The sequence below is a fragment of the Pseudoliparis swirei genome, chromosome 16, assembly GCF_029220125.1.
Source record: "Pseudoliparis swirei isolate HS2019 ecotype Mariana Trench chromosome 16, NWPU_hadal_v1, whole genome shotgun sequence".
Taxonomy (NCBI): domain Eukaryota; kingdom Metazoa; phylum Chordata; class Actinopteri; order Perciformes; family Liparidae; genus Pseudoliparis; species Pseudoliparis swirei.
The window spans coordinates 8,474,038-8,497,317 of NC_079403.1; the positions used below are offsets into that span (position 1 = coordinate 8,474,038).

Below are 23,280 nucleotides of genomic sequence, written 5' to 3' on the forward strand. Positions count from 1 at the left end.
TGTCAGACCTGCGTTTTTATTGTCTCCAACTGAGGAAAAATGTAAATACTAATAGAATGTCCCCAGCGAGGAGATGGCTTCTTGTGTAGCTGAACGATTAGTGAGGTGTCAAGTCCCTTGGCTCAACGCCTCTGCAGAGCAGGTTGTGTTTGAGGGCAAATTTAAAAGACGTGCACCATCAGCACTTTTTAAAAAACGCCCATAAAAAGATGTCCTGATAGGAGGGGGGGGGGGGGGAGAGAGAGAGATGACACATGAGTCCTGTCATCACCTTCTCACCTGCTTAGTAGAGGTAAAGCATACCTACCGCACATAGAAAAGAATACACCCGAGGGTTTGAGGATGACTGAAAACAAAGTGAACCTTTCCCATAATTTATTATTCTTGATGAAATGAAGAATATGAATATTAAGGTGAAAGCACACACACACACATAGTGGAATCAGTGGCCAAGTCCTAATGTGAGTCATCAGGCATTAGTAAGTTAAACTAATCCACACCCTGAGCGGTATTGGTAAGTGTATCAGACGAAGCAGCCGCTGTGGTGGTTGTGTGAAGCAGGTTGGAAATGTAATCAGGCACGCACACACACACACACATTTCACACTCCACATCCTGGAAGAGTGAGGTGACAAGAAGCCACTCAAGCCAAAGGAAACATGACAAAGACACCAGGTGACTGCAGCAGACTTTGCACGAAGTTCCACAAACTGAAGTTTATTGATCAAACCTGAATTCTTTATTCTGGTTTCTCTTTTTACAAAGAATGAAAATTCCCCTGTCTGCCCGGTAACAGTGTTAGTGTGTTGTGAGGCCGAAGTTCATGGGTTGGAGTTGCTGACATTGTTACAGTGAAACTACAAAAGCAGCCTTCTGGACTCAGCAATCATGCAAAAACAAATCAAACAAACATACTGTGGTTTTCCCAAATACACAAACAAATGTTAAAGTTAAAAAAAAGAAGCGTATTCCAATTAATTTATTAATGCTTCATAGTACACACGCGTGAATATGGAAACAGCTAACAGGTTAGCAAGGTGAAGTTCAAGTTCAAGACATTAGGGTGAAGTGGTTAAGCTTTAATCATTCACTTGTTAAGTTGGTCAAATGAAAAGAGCAAAAAAATGACATGCGGAAATCGGAATTGTACAGCATCTCGTTTTCCAGCGACAAAAAAAAACAACTCTCACCGCAAAGGAAAAATGTATATGTATATATATATATATATATAAAAGCACGTCCCCAGCTTTGTGCTTATGACAGAAATAAAAAAAGTACAATTTAAATGTTGTCGTAAAGAAAAACAAAAAACCCAACAAGATGGTCCCCCGTAATAATTGAATAAATACAAATATACAAATACTATGATATCTCTCTCACCTCCCTTGCAGCTGAGCTAAAATGAGAAAAATTGTTCTTCTGGAATGTGATGCAGGAGGACAAAGAGAGGAGAGACCAACCGTTGGTACCAAACAGTCACGAGGCCAGATCATTACTAGTTATCCAGTCTTTGGAGCTGCTCCTTACCATTAACTGTGAGGGACTTTAACTGACCCTCCTCCTCCACTTCTACCCGCTCCTGGCCGTTCTCCACGATCCTGGAGAAAACACACAACGCAGACATCAGAAAGTCAGACTGCTCTGGAAGACATTTGGGACATGCGCTTTTCCCCTTTCTTGCCGAGAGTTAGAGGAGAAGATGTCGGATGCTGGACTTTTAATTACCGTTTTGTTGTAATTTTTCTGCCGTTGATGAACTTGGTGGAGGTCGACACGGATTTGAAGTTAGCCATTCTGCCTCCTCCTCCTCCTCCACCCCCACCAAAAGATGAAGATGAGAAGGAGGTGAATCCCCCTCCACCCATGTCTCCAAAGGGGCTAAAACCTGTAAACGAGCACACTTTCAACAAAAGTCGCAGTAAAAATGGAAAGGCGTCATACATTCATGATCCAATGTGGAGTCTTTTGTTGGGACATACGGACCTGAATTGAACCCTGAGAGGGAGGGCCCGAACGCCGGGAAGCTCCCGAAACCGAAGCGCGAGCCCCCCATCGTGCCTCGGCTCGCGCCCCTATGGCGACTGTGACTGCCCCCGAAAAAGTTGTCAAAGGGGTCATCGGCTGTGGAGGGAAACAGAGAAGAAACCACTGATTTGTAAATGACAAATTGAGACCTTCAGTGTATTATTTTGTTGTTGCTAAATCATGATCGGATGTGCATTTCTTTTTTCAGTTCTTAAAAAAAAACATGAAATAATTTTTTTAACACCGACATTAACTTTGTTGTTTATATGGAGAGTTAGGGTTAAATGTGTTGCTGTACACATCATAATGTATCTAGAACATCAATATGGATGAAAGTGATGTGTGTTTGTCACGACCAGCGCCCTCTTTCACGCTGTGCTCCATCGTTATTAAAGACTTATTGATCAGAGCAGCTTCAGAGCACAGCCTCTAAAGTGCTGGATGTAGGAGCACGACTTTTTTAATTTCTGGAACAATCTCAACCGTCAAAGTGCCCGCCGCTAATTCTCCTCCTGAAGCCCCGTGGACATGCTACTAATTACATGCTGCCAATCTGGGTCGCCCCAGCAGGATAAGGCTGGCGCACTGGCACCACTTTCTGAAAGAAGACTCCTCCTTCAACCTTGAATGTACCGAAGCAGCGACAGGAAAGCTCCACTTGTTCCCTCTGAAAGAAAGCTTTACATAAAAGTATCCCCCCCTGACCCCTGTTGTGTCTGCAGTATCGTCCTTTTACCGAAGGAGACGTACGAGGAGACAGCTCAGGCAGTGACATCATCGGAAAATAACGAGGGAGGTTGACAAATCTAAGAATGAATGCTTCTTGCTATTGAGCATGATCAGAGTACACACAGAGATAAAGGTCAAGGTCTTCTCGCTCGTATGTACTCTGATAGAAGAAAAACAAAACCAGTCAAGCACACAACTATAAACCGGTGAGGAATGTGCCACACCTGTACGGCGTGGCACAGGATGAACCGGCAGAGGATACTTTGAAATGATCAATGAACGTGTCGGCAGGTTACCAAGAAGATGTATATATATTCTCACATTTCCAACAAAATGTGTGTAAAAACGATCTGATGATAAATCCTTCTTGGCACACAACTGAGCCCTCATCGTGTGAATCTGTGACACACACACACACACACACACACAGACACACACACACACAGCTGGCCGCTCTGAGGTGGGTGAATGACAGATCTACAAGACCAGCTGCTCCTCACGGAGACGAGCTGTTGGACGGGATTTATTATTCTTTTTTTTTTTTTTTAACACATTCTTTTTTTTCACGGCTGCCATCTTAAGGAAAGTCAAACCAAAAAGCTTCTTTATATAGATCCATCCGGGGAAAACCGCTAAATATAGATGTGAAATAAACTAGACGGGATGCATGTTTGGACATATCCTCTTGCATGCCAATTAAGCATAATAAAGCCGGTCGAAATAGAACCTGAACTTTACTCTCGCCAGTATACATGGACCACTTTACAAAAAGTCAAACCCTGATGCTATGTGCACAGAGAGTAAACCACACCATCCTATCGATGTTAATAATCACAACATTAAAATTACATAATTTTAAAAACTAAATCCAATAAAAAAATGACAACTTCCCCTGATTCACAAGTTCTGATTCAGTACCCCCCCCCCCTTTTCTTTAGCACATTTCCAAGAACTCATATTAGATTACAGTTCTTTCAGTAACTATACTGTCAATCAAGTGCTCGCATTAGGCGCTGTTACATGTGCTCCGACACATGGACACACACACACACACACGTACATCTGCTTTTGTTTTAATACGGAAGCTATTTTTGAAAGCATTCCAGTTGAGTGATGTAGACGTTCAAATCCATCCCTCCGCCTGCGTCTGAACTCCATATTTAGAGCTACACAGGGTGAACTACGCATGCCTCCCAATCAGCCTTTCGCTGAACCCAGACAACCCAGGCCAGACGTTTAACTCCTATAACGACATTACACAACGACTCACACCTCGGATACAATCGGCCCTCCCGCGCTACGACAAGCTGCCACTATAACACACCAGCAGCCCCTCGTCGACAGAGTACGTCTTCAGCCGGCAGCGCAATCGCACACGCGGGTTGGAGAAGGGCTCAAACGCTTCCATCATTTTTGCACTTCTAGGGGGAAAATGCTTCGAGAGGTGGTGGACAAAAGAAATGAAAAGATAGATTTCTAAATCACAAAGAAGTGGCTGCAAAAATGTAAACTGTCAAAATGGTTAGAAATAAGGGCACAAATTCAACACGGAGCCCAAAACATACAAACTAAGATGTAGGGCTACCACTCACGGGTATTCTCACTATAAATGAATCTGAGTCATTGATCTTCTCATTGTTTAAACCGTGTGAGAAACAAAGTAGGAAAAGAAAACAACACACAACATTGTATCCAAGTAACAGTGAAGAACCAAATTAGAATCAGTTTGCTGTGTAAAGCACTAAATCCTCTCAATTTAGAAGCTGGAATCAATGACATTTATAATATAATAATAAATAACTTTAGTCGATTACAAAGGGAGTTGCCCTGGACTGATTGATGAACTTTGCTGAGATGATCTCTGTAATGAAACGACTAATCTATGGTAAATCAACATGTTAATCCAACCACCCTAAACCAAGCCTGCTGTATATTTATGGCTCCACGTTCAGACACCTTCAATCTATTTATATGATCGTTATTGTCTCTTGCTTTCATGGAGCTCGTTTCCCCATCTGACAGACTGTTTCATGAACAAGAAAGTAGCTAGAGTTAAATTAAGAGGTCGAAACTTTGGCTCACAGAGATGAAGGCTGGGTAATGAAGTCGAGGTCGACATCCAGCAGGGAGGCTCCGTGTTGGCCAACATGTGACCTTTAGTGGCAGACGACCTCCCGAGGAGACCGCTGCTCAGAGTATGGCAGTGCTGTGGGGGGGGCGGGGCTACAGAACGTTTCCTCGGTCCAATGCTCCATCGATAACCTTTCTACACAGCAGGCGCTGCCAGCTAATGAGAAATCATAATGTTTTAACACAACAAACAACTCGGACCGACAGGATGTTCTCCGTCTCAGGTCATCGGGGTGTATTTTTGACCAGATAAAATGATGCAGCCAATAATAGCCTTTGCCGACTCTGCACTCGTAGGACTCTCTTCAGTCCCTCTTTCTTCCTCCTCCTTGAAAACGTGAGATCCCACCAGAGACCTACCGAAAAAGTCTGCAAACGGATCTCTGCCGCCGAAGAATTCCCTGAAAACGTCGTCAGGATTACGGAATGTGAAGCCGCCGCCGTTGAAGTGGTCATAATGGCCCCCTGGAAGACATAAAACAATGCAGGCTCGTGAAGTACACAGTTAATCCATCAGAAGCGGGATTTATAGCTGTCCCCATCGTCACAAGTCATAAGAAACACCAAACTATTTATACTTTGAATGAATAAGTGATGCACGTCGATGCTGATGGTTAAACCGCTCTCAGAATAGTGCAACAACCAGGCCACTAAAAGAAATAACATCAAGACGACATAGATTTAAAATGATAGCGGATTTCTAATCCTCATCAGATGTCTACACTTTCATATTGGCATCTTTTCATCTCCATGACACTGAAATAAATGTGGTGTTATTGTGCTAGCTGTCTCCTTGTCTCCTTACCTCCTCCTCCTCCTCCTCCTCCTCCTGCTGAAAGACCTTCTTTGCCGTGTCTGTCGTAAGTATTCCTCTTGTTTTCTGTTGTGGGAAGAGGAACACTTTTCATAAAACAGACCGACAGAAAGATAGTTTAATTTCAGACCTCAGTTGAGGTCATGAAAGTTAGCGACCTTGACCGCTGTCCTTGAGACTCAAAATAATTTCCAGATGACATCGAACTATTTTATTTATTTCATTCATCTTATAATCTTATCATTCACAATCTTATATGTGTATTGGATGTCTTGTTTTTAATAAGTAATGTATTTTTATCTTGTTGCTCCAGAACTGATTAGAGTCGCCAACTTCATTTCAGCGATTCTTTTTAAGATGAAAAATGACAGAGCTGAAAAGGCGTAACTATCAGTATCTGGACACATTGACAGGCTGAACTGATAACTGTTTATGACATCATGTCAAACAGAAACTAAAAATGAAACACACCAATTGAACTCTGGACAACACACACTGATTATACTACAATAACAATAAAAACGTTACAGGCTTTTGCCGTGTCCTCAACTTAAGAAACAGGGTCATACATTCATGTGTCTCCTTAAAACATTTGATGCATGATTCCCTAATGTATCTAAATCAATAATAATAATTATTATAAAAAAATTTAATGTAGTGGAAAAAGTGGAAAAAGATGGAAAATTAAAAGCTTTCTTTTTCTTTTCTTTTTTTAGATGTGTTCTTGTAGGAAAACACGATGGATAAGCTCATATTGGTAATATCATTGACTCTATAAAGAAGGGTCATAGCAGCAACATCTCTACACAAACATCAGGCTTTAGTAATCAGACACGGAAGTCCAAACTTACTTTTCAGCAGATATGACAACAAATATCAACTATAAAACGTGTGGTGCTAACGAACCAAGATGTCCGTTTAGTCATTCAGAGAAACATCAGGTCATCAAGTGTGTACGTTTTCCTTCCACCCGGCTACATGATAGATACTTTCTCCCTCGACAGGACACCGCGTACCATCTGAGAGCACCTCATATGCCTCCGACAGCTCTTGGAACCTTTTCTCTGCTTCCTCCTTGTGGTCGGGGTTCTTGTCCGGATGCCACTTCAACGCCAATTTTCTGTAACTGAGGCACAAACGGCAGACATGTACATCAACACAGGGACAAACACACACCATGTATGCCACACACCGTCCATATTCCAAGAGGAGATAGGCAGTTCTTAATAATTGGATGTGGAATATGCCGATGCATGTACACTACCGTTCAAAAGTTTGGGATCACCCAGACAATTTCGTGTCTTCCATGAAAAATCACACTTTTATTCATCAAATGAATATAAAATATAGTCAAGACATTGACAAGGTTAGAAATAATGATTAATATTTGAAGTATTAATTTTGTTCTTCAAGCTCAAAGGAAGGCCAGTTGTATCGCTTATATCACCAGCATAACTGTTTTCAGCTGTGCTAACATAATTGCATGGGTTTTCTAATCATCCATTAGTCTTCTAAGGCGATTAGCAAACACAATGTACCATTAGAACACTGGAGTAATAGTTGATGGAAATGGGCCTCTATACACCTATGGAGATATTTCATTAGAAACCAGACGTTTCCACCTAGAATAGTCATTTACCACATTAACAATGTAGAGAGTGTATCTCAGATTAATTTAATGTTATCTTTATTGAAAAAACTGTGCTTTTCTTTGAAAAATAAAGTAATTTCTAAGTGATCCCAAACTTTTGAACGGTAGTGTATAACGGACATCCCCCCATATCAGAAACACATATCCACGTTCAAGTCTTTTTTTAGGGTGGCAACCATGCCTACAGCAAACACACAGACTCCCCTGTCTGCACACACACATCCCAAATACATACATGCACACACACACTGCCCCCCAGTTCAAGCAGAAACAACAAAGACAGCCTGCACTCCACTGATGGGGGGGCGGGGCTTGCACAGCGGCTGACGCTGCATCAGCTGTTTGTTTCTAAGCCCAGCAGCAGCACCGGCCGATGGCGCGGACACTCGGACGGAAAGAAAGGGGGCGAGTCCTCCATGGGTCCATAGTGAATCCTTTTTGTAGTCCACGTGTTTGTTGTAATCTGTGACATCATCGGGCCGTCTAAAGCCCGGTCAATAGGCAGCCGGGCAGACCACGGTGAACAATGTGGCGTCAGTCTTTGTCGTCGGACGCCTGTTTGTTCACGAGTAAAAAGCGACAGCGGACACCCTCTTGCTCTGAGAACAGTATTACCGGGCGGTCGTTTCTATTTTCACGTCGTCCAATTTATTTAGAATTCACTCGCGCACACCAGAGATTGGTTATGTAACATTTGGCATTAAGTCACTTCCATATTAGTAAGTGGGATGTAATGACGCTTTCAAAATCCTTCCCCCATTTGCAATCAGGAGTTGACGACGTGAACACGAGTGTCAAGTTGGAAAACAGTCATTTCGATAACTCCAATATGACACCGACAAGGCACGAGAGGCACAGTGGGGATTAGAGCTGAATGAAAAGACCATGTGAAAGACGAAATGTTCAGGGATCACCAAAGTTATGATGATTCACCCCGTGGTGGATGTGAATGATTACATGACAATCCATTTAATAGTTGTGGAGACGTTTCATTTAAAACCAATGAGGTCAACCTGCTGGTGGCGCTAGAGAAACTATGAAAGGATTACCAATTTAATCTGGACTTGTCCTCTGGGCACCACCACTTACTTAACCAAATTTAATCGCAATCAATTCAAGAGTTGCGAATGTTTTTTATTCAGTCTGCAGAGAAGCGGTGGACTGACATTGACGTCTAGAACCAAATACTACAATCAGAGATCAAGGAGAGGCAGCCGGGGTCATAGGCTAAAGATATGACTTATTGACTGGCGTCAGTGGAGATAACGTTTGACTTGGCCGCAAATAATTGAGTGCATAGAGATAGCAAGCGCTCAGAGTTCGCTATCTTCCTGGGCAAATTGGATGGACTGGTTGATTTGATGTCCAATAGCTTCGTCCATTCTGATGTTAAGTCACTCGGTGATTTGCGGCATTACATAAAATAACAAATTAAATTCCCCCTGGAGCTCGTGGCTAATATCAAACGGGTTTATTTAACATTTAAATCAAATTCATAGGAAACCCTTCACTTATCAAAACAAAAAGGTGTTTGTGAGAAAACCTGTGTGGAAGTGTGATGAACACAAACTGCCCTGCTGAGTGGGCAATCTGCGGGGGGGGGGGGTGGGGGGGGGGTGAGAGAGCAGGGGGAAGGTATGTGACAGCGGCAAGGTTACAGGAAGAATCAGAATCAGAATCAGAAACAGGTTTATTGCCAAAGAATGAATGTTTTCACAAACAAACGAGGATTTTTTTTTTGGTGGAAGGCACATTTTGGACATGACAAACAACAATCAAACGCAAGGAGGAGAGGAGAGAGAGGGAGGAGGAGGGAAGGAAGGGAGGAGGAAGGAAGGAGAGAGAGAGAGGGAAGAAGAAGAGAGGTGTGGTAGGGGGGTCAGGTCCCAGGGTCCCGGGTCCGATGAGACCCGACCGCCAAAAAAAGCTATTGGTGGGGCGAGGTCGTGGTGTCATGATGATGGGACCTCCTCTCCCTCGGAGGGGGAGACGAACAGGAGGGTGTCCAGGGGGGGAGGGGTCGACAATCTCCGTTCAGTGACCTGAAGTGAACAGGAAGACCTGAGGAGGCAGATTGAGCCCCGAGCAGCTCTCGGGCGCCCGGATGGATGCTGCCATAGTGAAGAGTGGAAACTTTCTGCGTTGCAGCCTCTCGGTTCTCTCTCCTTGTGTCCGTTGATACAGCCGGAGGGGGATATAATGAACCTCTTACACCCCTCAGAGTGGGACGCATTTACCAACAATACTGGGGGGAAATGGAGCAGAAAATCACTCGGGGGCACTCACGCTTTTTTGATGTCCTCTGGCGTTGCATTCTTCTGGACTCCCAATGTCTGGTAGTATTCCAGCATGGCGCCGTCTGTGCGAGCTTCTGGTTGCTGTCCTATGCGAGGGTCCTCTTTGTGGCGACCTCTGGGGAAAGAAGGTCAAGTTCCGTTAAGACATGTTTGCTTGGACAGATGAAGCCCGACACACTGCGACCGAGCGTGGCCATGTGCGACGGGCGAGATATCTGCCGTCCAGACGCCAGGGGTACGTTTGTAAAAGGGGCAGGAGGGGGGCCTCGGCATGAACCAGGGTGGCAATACCCAACAATGTTATCAACTGCCCTGAAATAGAGCTGCAGAGGGGAGGACAGCATCACCAAGACAAGCGCAGAACAATTACATAATAAGGGGATCATCCCTCACCCTCGGGCTGCGAGAGAGAAACTGGGAATCGATGTTTTACTTTTGAAATGTGGCATATAGCCACAAAGACCATGAAGCATTTCTTAAAACATGACCTCATGCTGAAGTTATGAAGCGTAGCCTCGAAAAAACAAGACCGAACACGTCTGATGTAGAAATGCCAGAAGATAATCAGGTCTTCTTGTTTTAGACCCCAGATTTTCAATTTCGGGGGAACTCTACAACACGGAGAGGGAGAGCGGCACCAAAGTCGCTCGCACACCACCTCTTCTGCTCTTTGAACAAAGCTGGCTCGGAGTGTAAAAACAACTGCTGCCAACGTACGGAGGAGCTCTTGATCTCGAGGTGGATACCAAATGATATCAGACGACTAAAAAGTAGCAGATATTTATTTTACCCCGGTGTCGAAAAATGTCTGCAGAATTCACTCTCTGATGTAGAAAGAGGCCACAGAGACACAGCTGATCAGGATCACATGACCAACACAGTTGCCAAAATATCAGCGGCTACCCATCCTCCAACTGACAGTTACCTAAACCGCCCCTGTTAACATAGGCTGCCACCACGAGGACGTCCAGCCGGCCAGCTCTCGACTTACCGTTACGCCCGAGGCGAGGGAGCAGCCCATCAGCAGGCCAGTTTACAGGGATACAAAGTTGCTTTTAGCTTTCCTTTTTCTTCTTCCAGTACAAACCAACGGGATAATATCAAGAGTTTACGGTAACAGTAGTGGTTTTCTCCTGCCCGAATTGTATTTGGAGTAGTTTACAGAACAGCAACCCCGTGACATCCTTCTTGTTACCATCACATGAATCACTAAGACCCCTTTTATGGGCTTGACCATCTGTGTCAACCTATGGTCATTCACGGTGCAGCCTTCCCACTCTAATTGTACAACGCGGTGTGCCAAAAATAACGCCAAATCGAGAGGCAAAGTATCCCATTCCAGTTGACCACCAAGGGACCTTATTTCAAGAAAATATAAGCGTGGTGGTCAACAGCGAGGCGAGGGGTGTAGTTCGCCGAAAGGTTTCACACAAAACTCACAGCAAACTGCCCTCGTCTTGACTTGCAAATCTAGCTTTCAAAATTGGGCGAAATCCTGTGTTCTTCATGCTACAACTCAAACAGGATTTTACACACACATGGAGAACAGGTTTTTATAATTGTTTGTTAATATGCCATATTTTTTTATTGTGGGTGGCACTTCAACAGAGCACGTCAAGTTTTTTGTCAACGCCTATACGAGTGAGGCAGGCTCTGGTTTCCAGGTTCTTCTCCCACAGTAAAGCTACAGAGATTATCTCGCTGTGTTTTTGTCCGCACAATTATGCAAAAAAAAACTGCAACGGGCCGACAAACAATTGCCATAAAACAACGTGTACAAATGGAAGGAAAAACCACAATCGTCCGTTAATCATCAAGAGATATCAGAGCCATCGCACTAAAAATGGTAAACAAACCGGTGAGGACCACTTGCACAGGGAGTCCACTGTGTCCTGCTTGTTTGCTATTTATAACCTGTGGCCTTTGCAGTTAGATTGTGTTTGTGTGTGTGTTGTGAGCATGTGTGTGTGTGTGTGTGTGTGTGTGGGGGGGGTGCTTGGCACATGACAGTGCCAGTAAGGGACTCCTGGGTGAGACGGGGCACGGACACTTCGCTCCTCTCTTTCGCAACTCCAAAACTCCCTCTGACACTTCACCTTTTTTTACTGAATCTTCCCATTTACTGATTTAAAACCCACCCTATCCTGTTAGGATGACCTCCTTTCCACCTTCATACCCTAACATAGACCACAATCTAAATATCAAGATTCATGACCCAGAAAGTAATTGTTTTCCTCCGGGTTTTCCTCAAATAAAAAAAAAGACACAATGTCCTGACTCATCATATTAAATGGATGTTCTTTTCTCCCCCTCACTTCAGCCTTTACTGACCCACTCTCACCTGCCACCAGTTCCCCTGCAGCAGTAGGCAGTTAATGCAGTGCGAGTATCCATGCATGTAAGTGCAGATGTATGCCTTGTGGTAGCTTCACAGCTGCTGACCCAGATGTGATGGATTCCTGCTCCACTCAGAGTGAACTTAGTGTGAGCAACAGATGTGGGTCAGTGAATCCCACGGTGACTCAGGGAACCAGAGGGGGTGCTTATGAAAGTTAATCAGATCACAGCAGAAGCAGTCCATCATTATGTTATTTCTTCATGAGAAAAGCTATAGTAACCTGATCGGTCCATAACAAAACATTTTCATATTGATTTTTTGCTGTAAATGACGTGGGGGAAAAGCGGATACCATTAATATTTTAACATTTAGGGATTTTCCCATTAACCCTCCTGTTACCTTAGGGTCAATTTGACCTCATTCAATGTTTAATGTCGGTGTTCTTTCGGGTCAATTTGACCCCAGACTGTTTTTCACTGTGTCAAACATATAAGAAATATCAACTTTTTTAGATATTTAAAGGGCTATTTAGGTAGTCAACAAACAAACATACAGTACCTCACACTTAAACTTGGAAAACAATATTAATTCTAATAATTTTCTGGAGGTTTTAATTGCTGGGGTCAAATTGACCCCAAGGGTAAAATATGTCAGTAAATATAAAGGTAACAGGAGGGTTAAGGTCACTTTCAAGAGAAAATTACAGTAATTATCAATCACTATAATGGCTGTTTACAAGAGCCTTTGTCTGTTGTAGTTTAAGAGCTGGTTGTCATAAAAGCCTCAGCTCAAAGTGAAGGTAAGAGAAACCATGACAGGTTTGGGTAACTTGTGAGGATCTCAACCCCACGGCCTTCTCTTTGACCGGTGTGTGAGGACTGTCGGACTTTAAGGAGGGACTACATCACCCAGCTGGCTTTTAAATTTTGTAGTATACATTATATATAATAATAATAATCTTACCTATTATAGATATAGTAACGGTTAACGTAAATGTACAACACATTTTGGTTGTTAAACTTTAAATTATAAATATAGATAAAAACAAATACATCAGATGTCTGCATCAGCAATTAAGAGAGATTCAGATTGTAAAACATTTTTATATTGCAATTTCTGTTTGCATATATCAACAAGACATTTCCATATAAATCGGATATATTTGTGACAAGCCAAATAGACATATTCATGTTGTATCAATAACACATGTGTTGGTCTCTATTTGAAAACACCACAGATATCATACAAAAGATTATATATTTATATTCTATTACAGGCCAAGTGTGCCTTGCTGTATTACTCAGGAGAAATTTAATTTTGTTTTAAAAATTCGAACTAATATTGGATTAAACTCACTAACCAGAAAGTCAAGATAATAATAGGATCCAGATCCAGATTGGAGGCCAATAACTTGTCTGGAATTTCCCTAACAGTGACGATCATCTTCATGTCATAATCTAAATGTTCTTACAATTTCCATCTGCACCGCAACTCCCGAGTAAATTACCGGCAATTAAACTCTAGGTTTTATCTCGTCATCAAAATCTCTGATTAGATTTCTGTATTTCAGTTTCTATACTAGATTACAAATTAAATCCCTTGTGCAATTCTTTGCCTCCACTTTTCTTTTCAACCTGCAACTCATACTGAAACCAATCTATCACAGTCCAGAGTCGCCCCTCGCTGTGATTGCAATCAATAAAAGGCAGCTGGAGTAGTGTCCAAGAACTCTCTCACACCACGACAAATCTGGCATTAACAAGATAAGAGCAATGGACAACAGAGGCTGCGAGCAACAAGTGAGCAACAAGTGAGCACCTTACCTGGAAAGATTCACAGCGAGGAGGGGAGTGTTTGCAATTCAAGTTTCAAGTTTCTATACAAGTATAATCGGAATAAACTATACAATATCCACATATATATATAAAACAATGTAATAAAATATACACTTTTTTGAGACTATATATATATATATATGTATATTATTCACAGAATATGTTCTGGTGTGTAGTGTTAATGGCGGGAACAATGGGGTGTTTGGGGACAGGCACAATGGTGGACATCTTGAAGCTCTCAGGAACAACAGCCTGGGACAGCTGAGCTACACAGCGTGCACCTGAGAAGCAGCTCATCTGAGTTATCTCTGACATTCTCTATGAGTGGAAACATGTTCGAAGAAGTTATCGTCACATGAAAACCTCCTTTACTGCAAACAGCAGTGAGCATTGTCCTCTTTGATTTTAATGGGTGGGAAATCAGGAATGCATCTGCTCCAGCCACCAACTGGAAGTGATTAACCTCCATATGGCAAAAGAGTAGCTGAGCACTGCAAGAGGGGGCTCACACACGTGGAACCGGTCTACATTATTTGTCAAAAGTAGTCAAACTGGTCAACAAGAACCTTCTTTGTCACTTAACGATCCTTCAAATGACAAAAGGACTGCATGACAAACCATTGTAAAAGTGACAACATTTTAAAGTACTATGTACATCGTCGTAATATGTTTCCAAGAAAACTGTAGGTTTTATGCCAAGAACACATATTGTATGACATAATCCTCGTACCTCTTTTGCTTAATCTCTTTTTTAAACTTTGTACTACTTTACCCGTTTTCATTACACTGAGTTTTAGTCATAATAGAAAAGAAATCCCAATTAATAATCAACCGTTTCAGTCATATGTCAAAGTGAAAACACCAAACTTTGCTTGCCTCAAACATTGGGTTGTCAAATGTCGGAAAAAAATGATCCAATATGATGTTTTCAAATATCTTGCTTTGTCCAAAATATGAAATTTACAGTGATCTACCTGTGAGGCGAGACTACTGACTACTTGGATCCTGCTAAGTGTCTTCTTAAAACTAGTTAAATCTGCTAAATTACTGTAGTGTTTGTTGTTTAAAGCTGCTAGATTGTTAGTCTGTCCTGTTTTAAGGAGTTGTTTTGGTAGAGAGGTGTGTCCTGAGTTCCGACACCTGAATCTTCACTGATTGGACGAGCGCTCATCACCTGGTTTCTATTGAGCGTCATTTGAATTCCAAAGGCCAAAGGGCGGTGTCAACGCAGCTGGAGGTAATTGGCACCAACTAGGGCTCATAACCGGATCTGGTCTTCAGCGTCAGCGTGACTCATCGGACGAAGACTCGGAGGACAAAGACAAAGGAGTCTTCCGTTGGAGTCTTCGGGGGTGGCTGAGTATTTCCCCATTTTTTGAATATGTGTGTATTTTCCATACCTGTGCGTATCTCTACTCGTAGTTACTATAGGACTCGTTCATTCATGTACCGGAACCCCTCCTCTGTTATCCTTCCCACCCGTTCTACTCACACCCAGCACCTTGTCACGGGAGGCCTCTGGAACTGTCAGTCAGCCAACCGCAAGGCTGACTTCATCTCTGGCTTTGCTGTGGAGCAGTCGCTTGACTTCCTGGCTCTCACTGAGACCTGGATCACAGCAGACAACACGTCTACCCCGGCTGCTCTCTCCTCTGCCTTCTCCTTCAGCCACACACCCAGACCCTCTGGTCGGGGTGGAGGTACAGGTTTACTCATCTCACCCACATGGTGTTTCTGTCCCTACCCGCTTCCACTCTTTATCCCACTGACTTTTGAGTTCCATGCTGTGACGGTTACTCGTCCGGTTCAACTTCACATTGTTGTTCTCTACCGTCCCCCTGGTTCTTTGGGAGATTTCTTGGAAGAGCTAGACGTCCTCCTGTCGAACTTCGCGGAACACGGCCCCCCGCTCATCCTTCTGGGTGACTTCAACATCCAGACAGAGAAGTCATGTGATCTTTTATTCTTACTGTCTTCCTTTAACCTCTCACTCAGTCCCTCCCCTCCCACTCACAAAGCCGGCAACCACCTTGACTATATTTTCACTAGAAACTGCTCTACCTCTAACCTCACTGTGACTCCTCTCCATGTCTCTGACCACTTCTTCATCTCTTACTCTCTCTCACTCTCTGGTACTGACAACCCACCCATATCTACAGAATCTGCACCTGTACGCCGCAACATTCGCACCCTCTGTCCCTCCTCTCTTGCCTCCTCTGTCCTATCTGCTCTCCCCTCAACTGACTGCTTCTCACTCATGCATCCTAACTCTGCCACAGACACTCTCCTCTCTTCTCTGTCTTCATCTCTTGATTCTCTTTGTCCTTTTAAGACACGACCGGTTCGGAAATCCTCTCCGGCTCCGTGGTTGTCAGACTCGGTGCGCGCCGAGAGAGCCACCCTGCGAGCAACGGAAAGGAAATGGCGCAAATCGAATGAAGCGGATGACTTGCTCTATCAATCTCTCCTCTCCTCATTCTCTGCCTCTATCTCTGCAGCCAAAGGCTCTTTCTACCTGACCAAAATTCAGTCTTCCTTCTCTAACCCCAAAAAACTCTTTTCTATCTTTTCCAACCTCCTTGATCCCCCCTGTCCCCCTCCTCCTTCCACCCTTTTGCCGAGCCACTTTGTCAACTACTTTACAAACAAGATAGACGACATCCGCTCCTCCTTTACTAATCCATCTTCTATCACTTCACCAACATTAACTTCTTCATCCCCCTCTCTTTCCTCTTTCACCCCCTTGTCTCCCAATCAAGTTCTTAGCTTGGTGACCTCTGCCCGACCGACCACCTGCGCCCTTGACCCCGTTCCGTCTCCCATTTTCCAGGCTATTGCTCCTGACCTTCTGTCCTTTCTCACCCATCTTATTAACAGCTCCCTCTCAACTGGCTGTTTCCCTAACTCTCTGAAGGAGGCGAGAGTCAACCCTCTCCTGAAGAAACCCACGCTCGACCCATCTGAAGTCAGCAACTACAGACCGGTCTCTCTTCTTCCTTTTCTCTCCAAAACTCTGGAGCGAGCTATCTTGAGCCAAGTGTCTTCCTATCTCCACAGTAACAACCTTCTTGACCCTCACCAGTCTGGATTCAAGGCCGGCCACTCGACAGACTGCCCTCCTTGCTGTCTCTGAGCAGCTTCACACTGCTAGAGCAGCCTCTCTCTCCTCTGTCCTTATCCTTCTGGACCTTTCTGCAGCATTTGACACCGTGAACCACCAGATCCTGATCTCTTCTCTTCAGGACCTGGGGATCTCAGGCACTGCACTCGCTCTTTTCTCTTCCTACCTTAACGACCGCACCTACCGGGTAACTTGGAGAGGATCTGTGTCTGATCCTTGTCCTCTCACTACTGGGGTTCCTCAAGGCTCCGTCCTGGGTCCCCTGCTCTTCTCTCTGTACACAAACTCTCTCGGCTCTGTCATTCGTTCGCATGGCTTCTCCTACCATAGCTATGCTGACGACACCCAACTGATCTTCTCGTTTCCACCGTCCGAAACACAGGTGGCGGCACGAATCTCTGCCTGTCTGACCGACATCTCTCAGTGGATGTCTGCTCACCACCTGAAAATCAACCCTGACAAGACCGAGCTACTATTCCTTCCAGGGAAAGGCTCCCCCACCCATGACCTGACTACCACCTTCAACAGCTCTGTGTTGGCCCCTACCCTGACTGCCAGGAACCTCGGGGTGACACTAGACAGTCAACTCTCCCTGACGGCCAACATCACTGCGACAACGCGTTCCTGTAGGTACATGCTGCACAACATCAGGAGAATACGGCCTCTTCTTACTCAGAAGGCGGCACAGGTTCTGGTCCAGGCTCTGGTCATCTCACGCCTAGACTACTGCAACTCCCTCCTGGCTGGTCTACCCGCTAAGGCCATCCGACCTCTGCAGCTCATCCAGAATGCAGCAGCTCGACTGGTCTTCAGCCTCCCGAAGTTCACCCACACCACTCCGCTCCTCCGCTCTCTCCACTGGTTACCGGTGGCTGCTCGCATCCGCTTCAAAACACTGGTTCTGGCGTACCGTGCTCTGAACGGATCGGGCCCCGTCTACATCCGGGATATGGTCACACCGTACACCCCGGCACGTTCGCTCCGCTCGGCAACAGCCAATCGACTTGTGACTCCTGCACCTCGAGCTAACCACTCGAAATCCAGACTGTTTGCTGTCCTGGCTCCTGATTGGTGGAACGAGCTCCCCACTGACATCAGGACAGCAGAAAGTCTCGACATCTTCCGTCGGAGACTGAAAACACACCTTTTCCGACTATATCTGGAGTAAAACACAGATTTGCACTTCATGTGGCACTTAAATAGCTCTTACTTATGGTACTTTTGTAGTTCAACTATGTTGAGGAAATGTTACTTCCTGTATTCTTGTTGTTCTTAGTTTGTACTCTTGGTTGAAATGCACTTATTGTAAGTCGCTTTGGATAAAGGCGTCTGCTAAATGACATGTAATGTAATGATCCCTTTTAGTACCTGGGACCAACACGTTTGTCATGTTTGCTTCATAAAAGACTTAAGATTACTCAAAATTTATGACAATCAATTCGGTGCATTGATCACTTATTTTGGACTTCCGGCCTCATACATGGGAAGTTCTCTCCTCTCTATTCACATATATCAGGAAATGTAGATGTTTATTGCAGTTAATCAGCCTGCAGATGAAACAATCTAAAAGGATGTTAAATGCACATAAAACTTGTATTTCTCTGTATGTTTACTACACTTGCAAATATAATATTTCATGTGTTGCACTTACTCCTTGAACTACTAACTCCAGCTTAATTTGACTAACAGGCAAACTCCTGGAAGCTTCAATCAGCAGGCAAATCAGACACTTGCTTTGTGTCAACACCCACCAGATTAAAAGAAAGACTCTCAGCCGAATGACAGTCGTTGAGATGTACCGACTGAAAGCATGAGGATGCTGACAGAATATCAAATATGTTACATAATGTGTGAACAAAAAACTCTAAAAATAGTCGTAACTTTAATATTAGACTGGTAACGTTAGTCTCATATTGCGAGACCTTCTTCCCCGAGCAGCTATAGCGTTACGTATGAACCGACTGGCGACACAAAGACAGCACTATCTTTATACATTATCCTTTCCTACAGATGCACATGTTCTCATAGTTATCACAATGTGGCCGTTATCTGTTGCCGAGTTATCAAATGTTCGGGTTCGCCTGGCTGAAGCCAAAGAAAGCAGCGAGCTGCACTCGTTTGTTTTGGTTAAGGCGACCTGAACTTAACACGAGCGGGCTTCTCTCCAGACTGTCCTCAAACTGCAAACCGTGTACAAATAATGACACAAATATATATGTGTATGTGTGTGTATATAGTGTTATATGTGTATGTATATCATTCATAATGTCGACGATAGCGGGGTGACATCGGGTTACGACACCACAGCATCCCCACATGTAGCGTTACCCGGTGTGCGGTATTAACTGGTTTTGGTACGCGTGCATGAGGCAGATGTGCCGTAGGAGTGGCCTCGAGTTGCCTCTCAGGACCCGTCTCGACTAACTAGGAAATGCACATTTCCATCGCTTAGCCTCTCTGTCACGTTCTTTTTATGTAACGCTAATGTTTTAAAGACTAAACACGGATGACTTTGCTGTAAAATGTGATACCTGTTCGGGAGGCTGTAGTTGAGACGCCGAGGACACGGAGCGAGGACAAAGTAGGTGACTCTGCTGGTGCCTGTTCAATATACGACTAACTTCAATAAATACTTGACAAAATGCTCTTGTTGTCAGTCTGATATTTATGTTATACGTCGTTATCTGACGTCAAGTCGATGTGAGACCAGTTTACTCTTCATACAGTGTGTAATGAAGCATGTAGCCCGTTGTTTACACCCAGCTCGCCCACCGCTATCAGCTGGGAAACTGTGATCGACTCAGATTAAGTTGTGATACCACAACAAGACTTTGTGCTGTCTTCACATCTCTTATGTTTTATATTCGAGACTACGGATCAACATATATCCTCGTAACTATACTCTACCCTGTGCAGCACTCACTGTCCAGATTAAACATGACTGTTTCCTGTTGTTTTGTTACGATAAGGACACACATAACTACACACAGGAGTGAGCGTGTCTTTTGACACATGACGGGGGAGCAGCTTGCTCCAGCCTTCATTTAGGATTTCGACGGCATTAACGAAACGTTTTCCACCTTCATGACTAACATATCACTTGTTCACTGGTGATAAAAAAATATCTAAACCGACAATACAAAAATAATATAAACACGGATTTCTCAAAGAATCGAACAGCCGACTTGTGCACCTGCTGTTCTGTTCGTTGCTTGTGAACTACCATTGAGCTATAGGGTATTTCACCCGATAACCCGATTTACATTACAATGTACTTTGCAATAACAAAAACTGACTGAGCAAATTAAGTAAGTAATATAGTAACTTTGGAAGACATTAATATTTATATAATATATTCTAACACCGACTGCCTTTTCTTCTAACATCATAGACCCACCTAACTCAAATACGTGATTGCATAGGCAACAGCCGCTTTGTGCATTAAAGTTGATGCGACAATAGGAAACGCAGTTACTGATTATCACTATGAGTGATTTATCTATTCATCTAAAACTTAAACTGACTGTAATCAACCCATATTCCTCTATAGCTCAATGGTAGTTGGGATGCAAGTTAGGAGGCCCTGTGGTCGCAGATGATCGCAGGTTCGATTCTTGGCGTTAATCTTAATCCATTTTTTAATTGTTTGTATCGCCAGTGAACAAGTGATATGTTCGTCATGAAGGTGGAAAACGTTTCGTTAATGCCGTCGAAATCCTAAATGAAGGCTGGAGCAAGCTGCTCCCCCGTCATGTGTCAAAAGACACGCTCACTCCTGTGTGTAGTTATGTGTGTCCTTATCGTAACAAAACAACAGGTAAGTCATGTTTAATCTGGACAGTGAGTGCTGCACAGGGTAGAGTATAGTTACGAGGATATATGTTGATCCGTAGTCTCGAATATAAAACATAATTCAATTCAATTCAGTTTATTTGTATAGCCCAATTTCACAAATTACAAATTTGTAAAACTCCCAAATAACCCTTCAGGGGGAAAAAAAGGGAAGAAACCTGGAGGAGAGCAACAGAGGAGGATCCCTCTCCTAGGATGGACAGATGCAATAGATGTAATGTGTACAGAAGGACAGAATTCAATGAATATGACAGAGTGTATGAATAGTTCATAGTAGGCATATTACGATCCATCAGGCAGATGGCGGTGGGGAGGAGTCCATCAGGCAGATCTATAAGCCTATAGCAGCATATCAAGACCAGGGCAAACCTGATTCAGCTTGATAACTAAAGGCTCTGGCTCCCATTCAGATATGATGGAGCATCACCAATCAAGGCTTTGTAGGTTAAGAGAAGAATTTTAAAAGTGATTCTTGATTTTGAGCCAGTGCAGAGCAGCTAGTGCAGGAGTGATGTGATCTTTTTAGTGAGAACACGAGCTGCAGCATTCTGGATCAACTTTATTAGAGCAGCCTGCTAATAAGGAGTTGCAGTAATCCAGTCTCGAAATGTGAAGCGTTTTCTGCATCTTTTGAGACAAGATGTGCCTGATTTTTGAAATATTAAGAATGCAGTCCTTGAGATTTGCAGATTCTTTACAGTGGTGTTGGATGCCAGGGCAATGCTGTCTACAGAATCCACATCACCAGATAATTGATCTCTGAGGTGCTCAGTTTAACATCAAGAAGTTGCAGGTCATCCATGTTTTTATGTCTTTAAGACATGCTTGAATTTTACAGAGTTGGTTGCTCTCCTCTGGTTTTATCGATAAATATAGTTGAGTGTCATCTGCATAACAATGAAAGTTTATGGAGTGTTTCCTGATAATATTGCCCAAAGGAAGCATGTATAAGGTAAATAAAATTGGTCCAAGCACAGAACCTTGTGGAACTCCGTGATTAACGAACTGAGATCGATCTGATAAATTCCAGTCTCTGTAACAGGATGTCATATGCAGCACTAAGGTCTAACAAGACCAGGACCTGCCATTAAGAGGTCATTTGTAATTTTCACCAGTGGCTGTGGTGTTTTCTAAATCCTGATTGAAATTTCTCAAATAAACTATTATGATGTCACTTTCTCAAGGATCTTGGAGAGGAAGGGAGGTTCTCTGGATCCAGAGTGGGCTTCTTCAGGAGAGGTTTAATAACAGCCACCTTGAAGCTGTTAGCAGAGACACATTGATAATATCTAATGATGGGGTCCAAGAGACAGGTAGGAAAATAATTGGTCACGGTTGATAGGAGAAAATCCCTCCAAATATACACCAGGGCATACAGCGGTATATAAGAGATGTGAAGACAGCACAAAGTCTTGTTGTGGTATCACAACTTAATCTGAGTCGATCACAGTTTCCCAGCTGACAGCGGTGGGCGAGCTGGGTGTAAACAACGGGCTACATGCTTCATTACACACTGTATGAAGAGTAAACTGGTCTCACATCGACTTGACGTCAGATAACGACGTATAACATAAATATCAGACTGACAACAAGAGCATTTAGTCAAGTATTTATTGAAGTTAGTCGTATATTGAACAGGCACCAGCAGAGTCACCTACTTTGTCCTCGCTCCGTGTCCTCGGCGTCTCAACTACAGCCTCCCGAACAGGCATCACATTTTACAGCAAAGTCATCCGTGTTTAGTCTTTAAAACATTAGCGTTACATAAAAAGAACGTGACAGAGAGGCTAAGCGATGGAAATGTGCATTTCCTAGTTAGTCAGACGGGTCCTGAGAGGCAACTCGAGGCCACTCCTACGGCACATCTGCCTCATGCACGCGTACCAAAACCAGTTAATTCAAAAACCAGTTAATACCGCACACCGGTCTCTATGCGACAGGAGACGGTAACGTTCCGCGTCCCTCAGTAAAGTAGGGCCGCCTCGACGCACGCGCTACACCGCGTACCTCTCTCGAAGGAGGGCTTACCTGTTTAGAAAGGACGTGTGTGCTCAGGGGGGGCCTCTCTTTTGTCGCTATTCCCCCTCGTCTTCTCCCGAGTACCTCCGTAACTGCAGCCGCTGGTTTGCTGGTGGTGTAGCGTCACGAAACTGTTCTCGACAAGCCCACTATGGTACTGCTGCTTTCAAGTGCTGTCGGATATCGGAATTGTTCACATCGACGCACAGTCAGGTCCCCGACGTGTTGTCGATATTGCAGTTTGATTCCATGCCAATTTGTTTGGGTCATTCGAGGCACTAATGCACACACATAATAAATCGAAACGGTAAGACCCCCGGTGCGGCTCCAGAGGGTCTTACGTGGTTGCTTTGCTGCCATCACCGTCCCTGTGAATGGGTGCATGAGAGGCTTACTGTTAATACAAGTGTTTCCCGTGAAGAAGCCAGATGTTCAGAATGGTGACGCTCACTTGGTACTGTAAGTAATT

The 23,280-nt window shown here is 43.9% G+C and overlaps 1 protein-coding gene across 4 annotated transcripts in view; it reads right to left on the bottom strand.

The window, feature by feature from the left end:
* Positions 1 to 22,963, bottom strand: part of dnajb6b (DnaJ heat shock protein family (Hsp40) member B6b) — a 29,561-nt gene extending 6,598 nt beyond the window's left edge. The window contains exons 1-9 of one of the 4 annotated variants that reach the window (XM_056433921.1): positions 22,821 to 22,963; positions 9,636 to 9,761; positions 6,715 to 6,824; positions 5,690 to 5,764; positions 5,245 to 5,349; positions 1,984 to 2,121; positions 1,726 to 1,885; positions 1,528 to 1,598; positions 677 to 1,419 (exon numbers count right to left, since the gene is read on the bottom strand). In XM_056433921.1, the coding sequence (XP_056289896.1) occupies positions 1,397 to 1,419; positions 1,528 to 1,598; positions 1,726 to 1,885; positions 1,984 to 2,121; positions 5,245 to 5,349; positions 5,690 to 5,764; positions 6,715 to 6,824; positions 9,636 to 9,700 (747 nt within the window). In that variant the 5' untranslated portion in view covers positions 9,701 to 9,761; positions 22,821 to 22,963 and the 3' untranslated portion in view covers positions 677 to 1,396. Of the gene's footprint in view, positions 1 to 676; positions 1,599 to 1,725; positions 1,886 to 1,983; positions 2,122 to 5,244; positions 5,350 to 5,689; positions 5,765 to 6,714; positions 6,825 to 9,635; positions 9,762 to 10,637; positions 10,714 to 22,820 lie in introns of those variants that run through there. The other 3 variants (XM_056433918.1, XM_056433919.1, XM_056433920.1) reach the window with 3 other exon arrangements.
* Between the last annotated feature and the right edge of the window lie 317 nt (positions 22,964 to 23,280).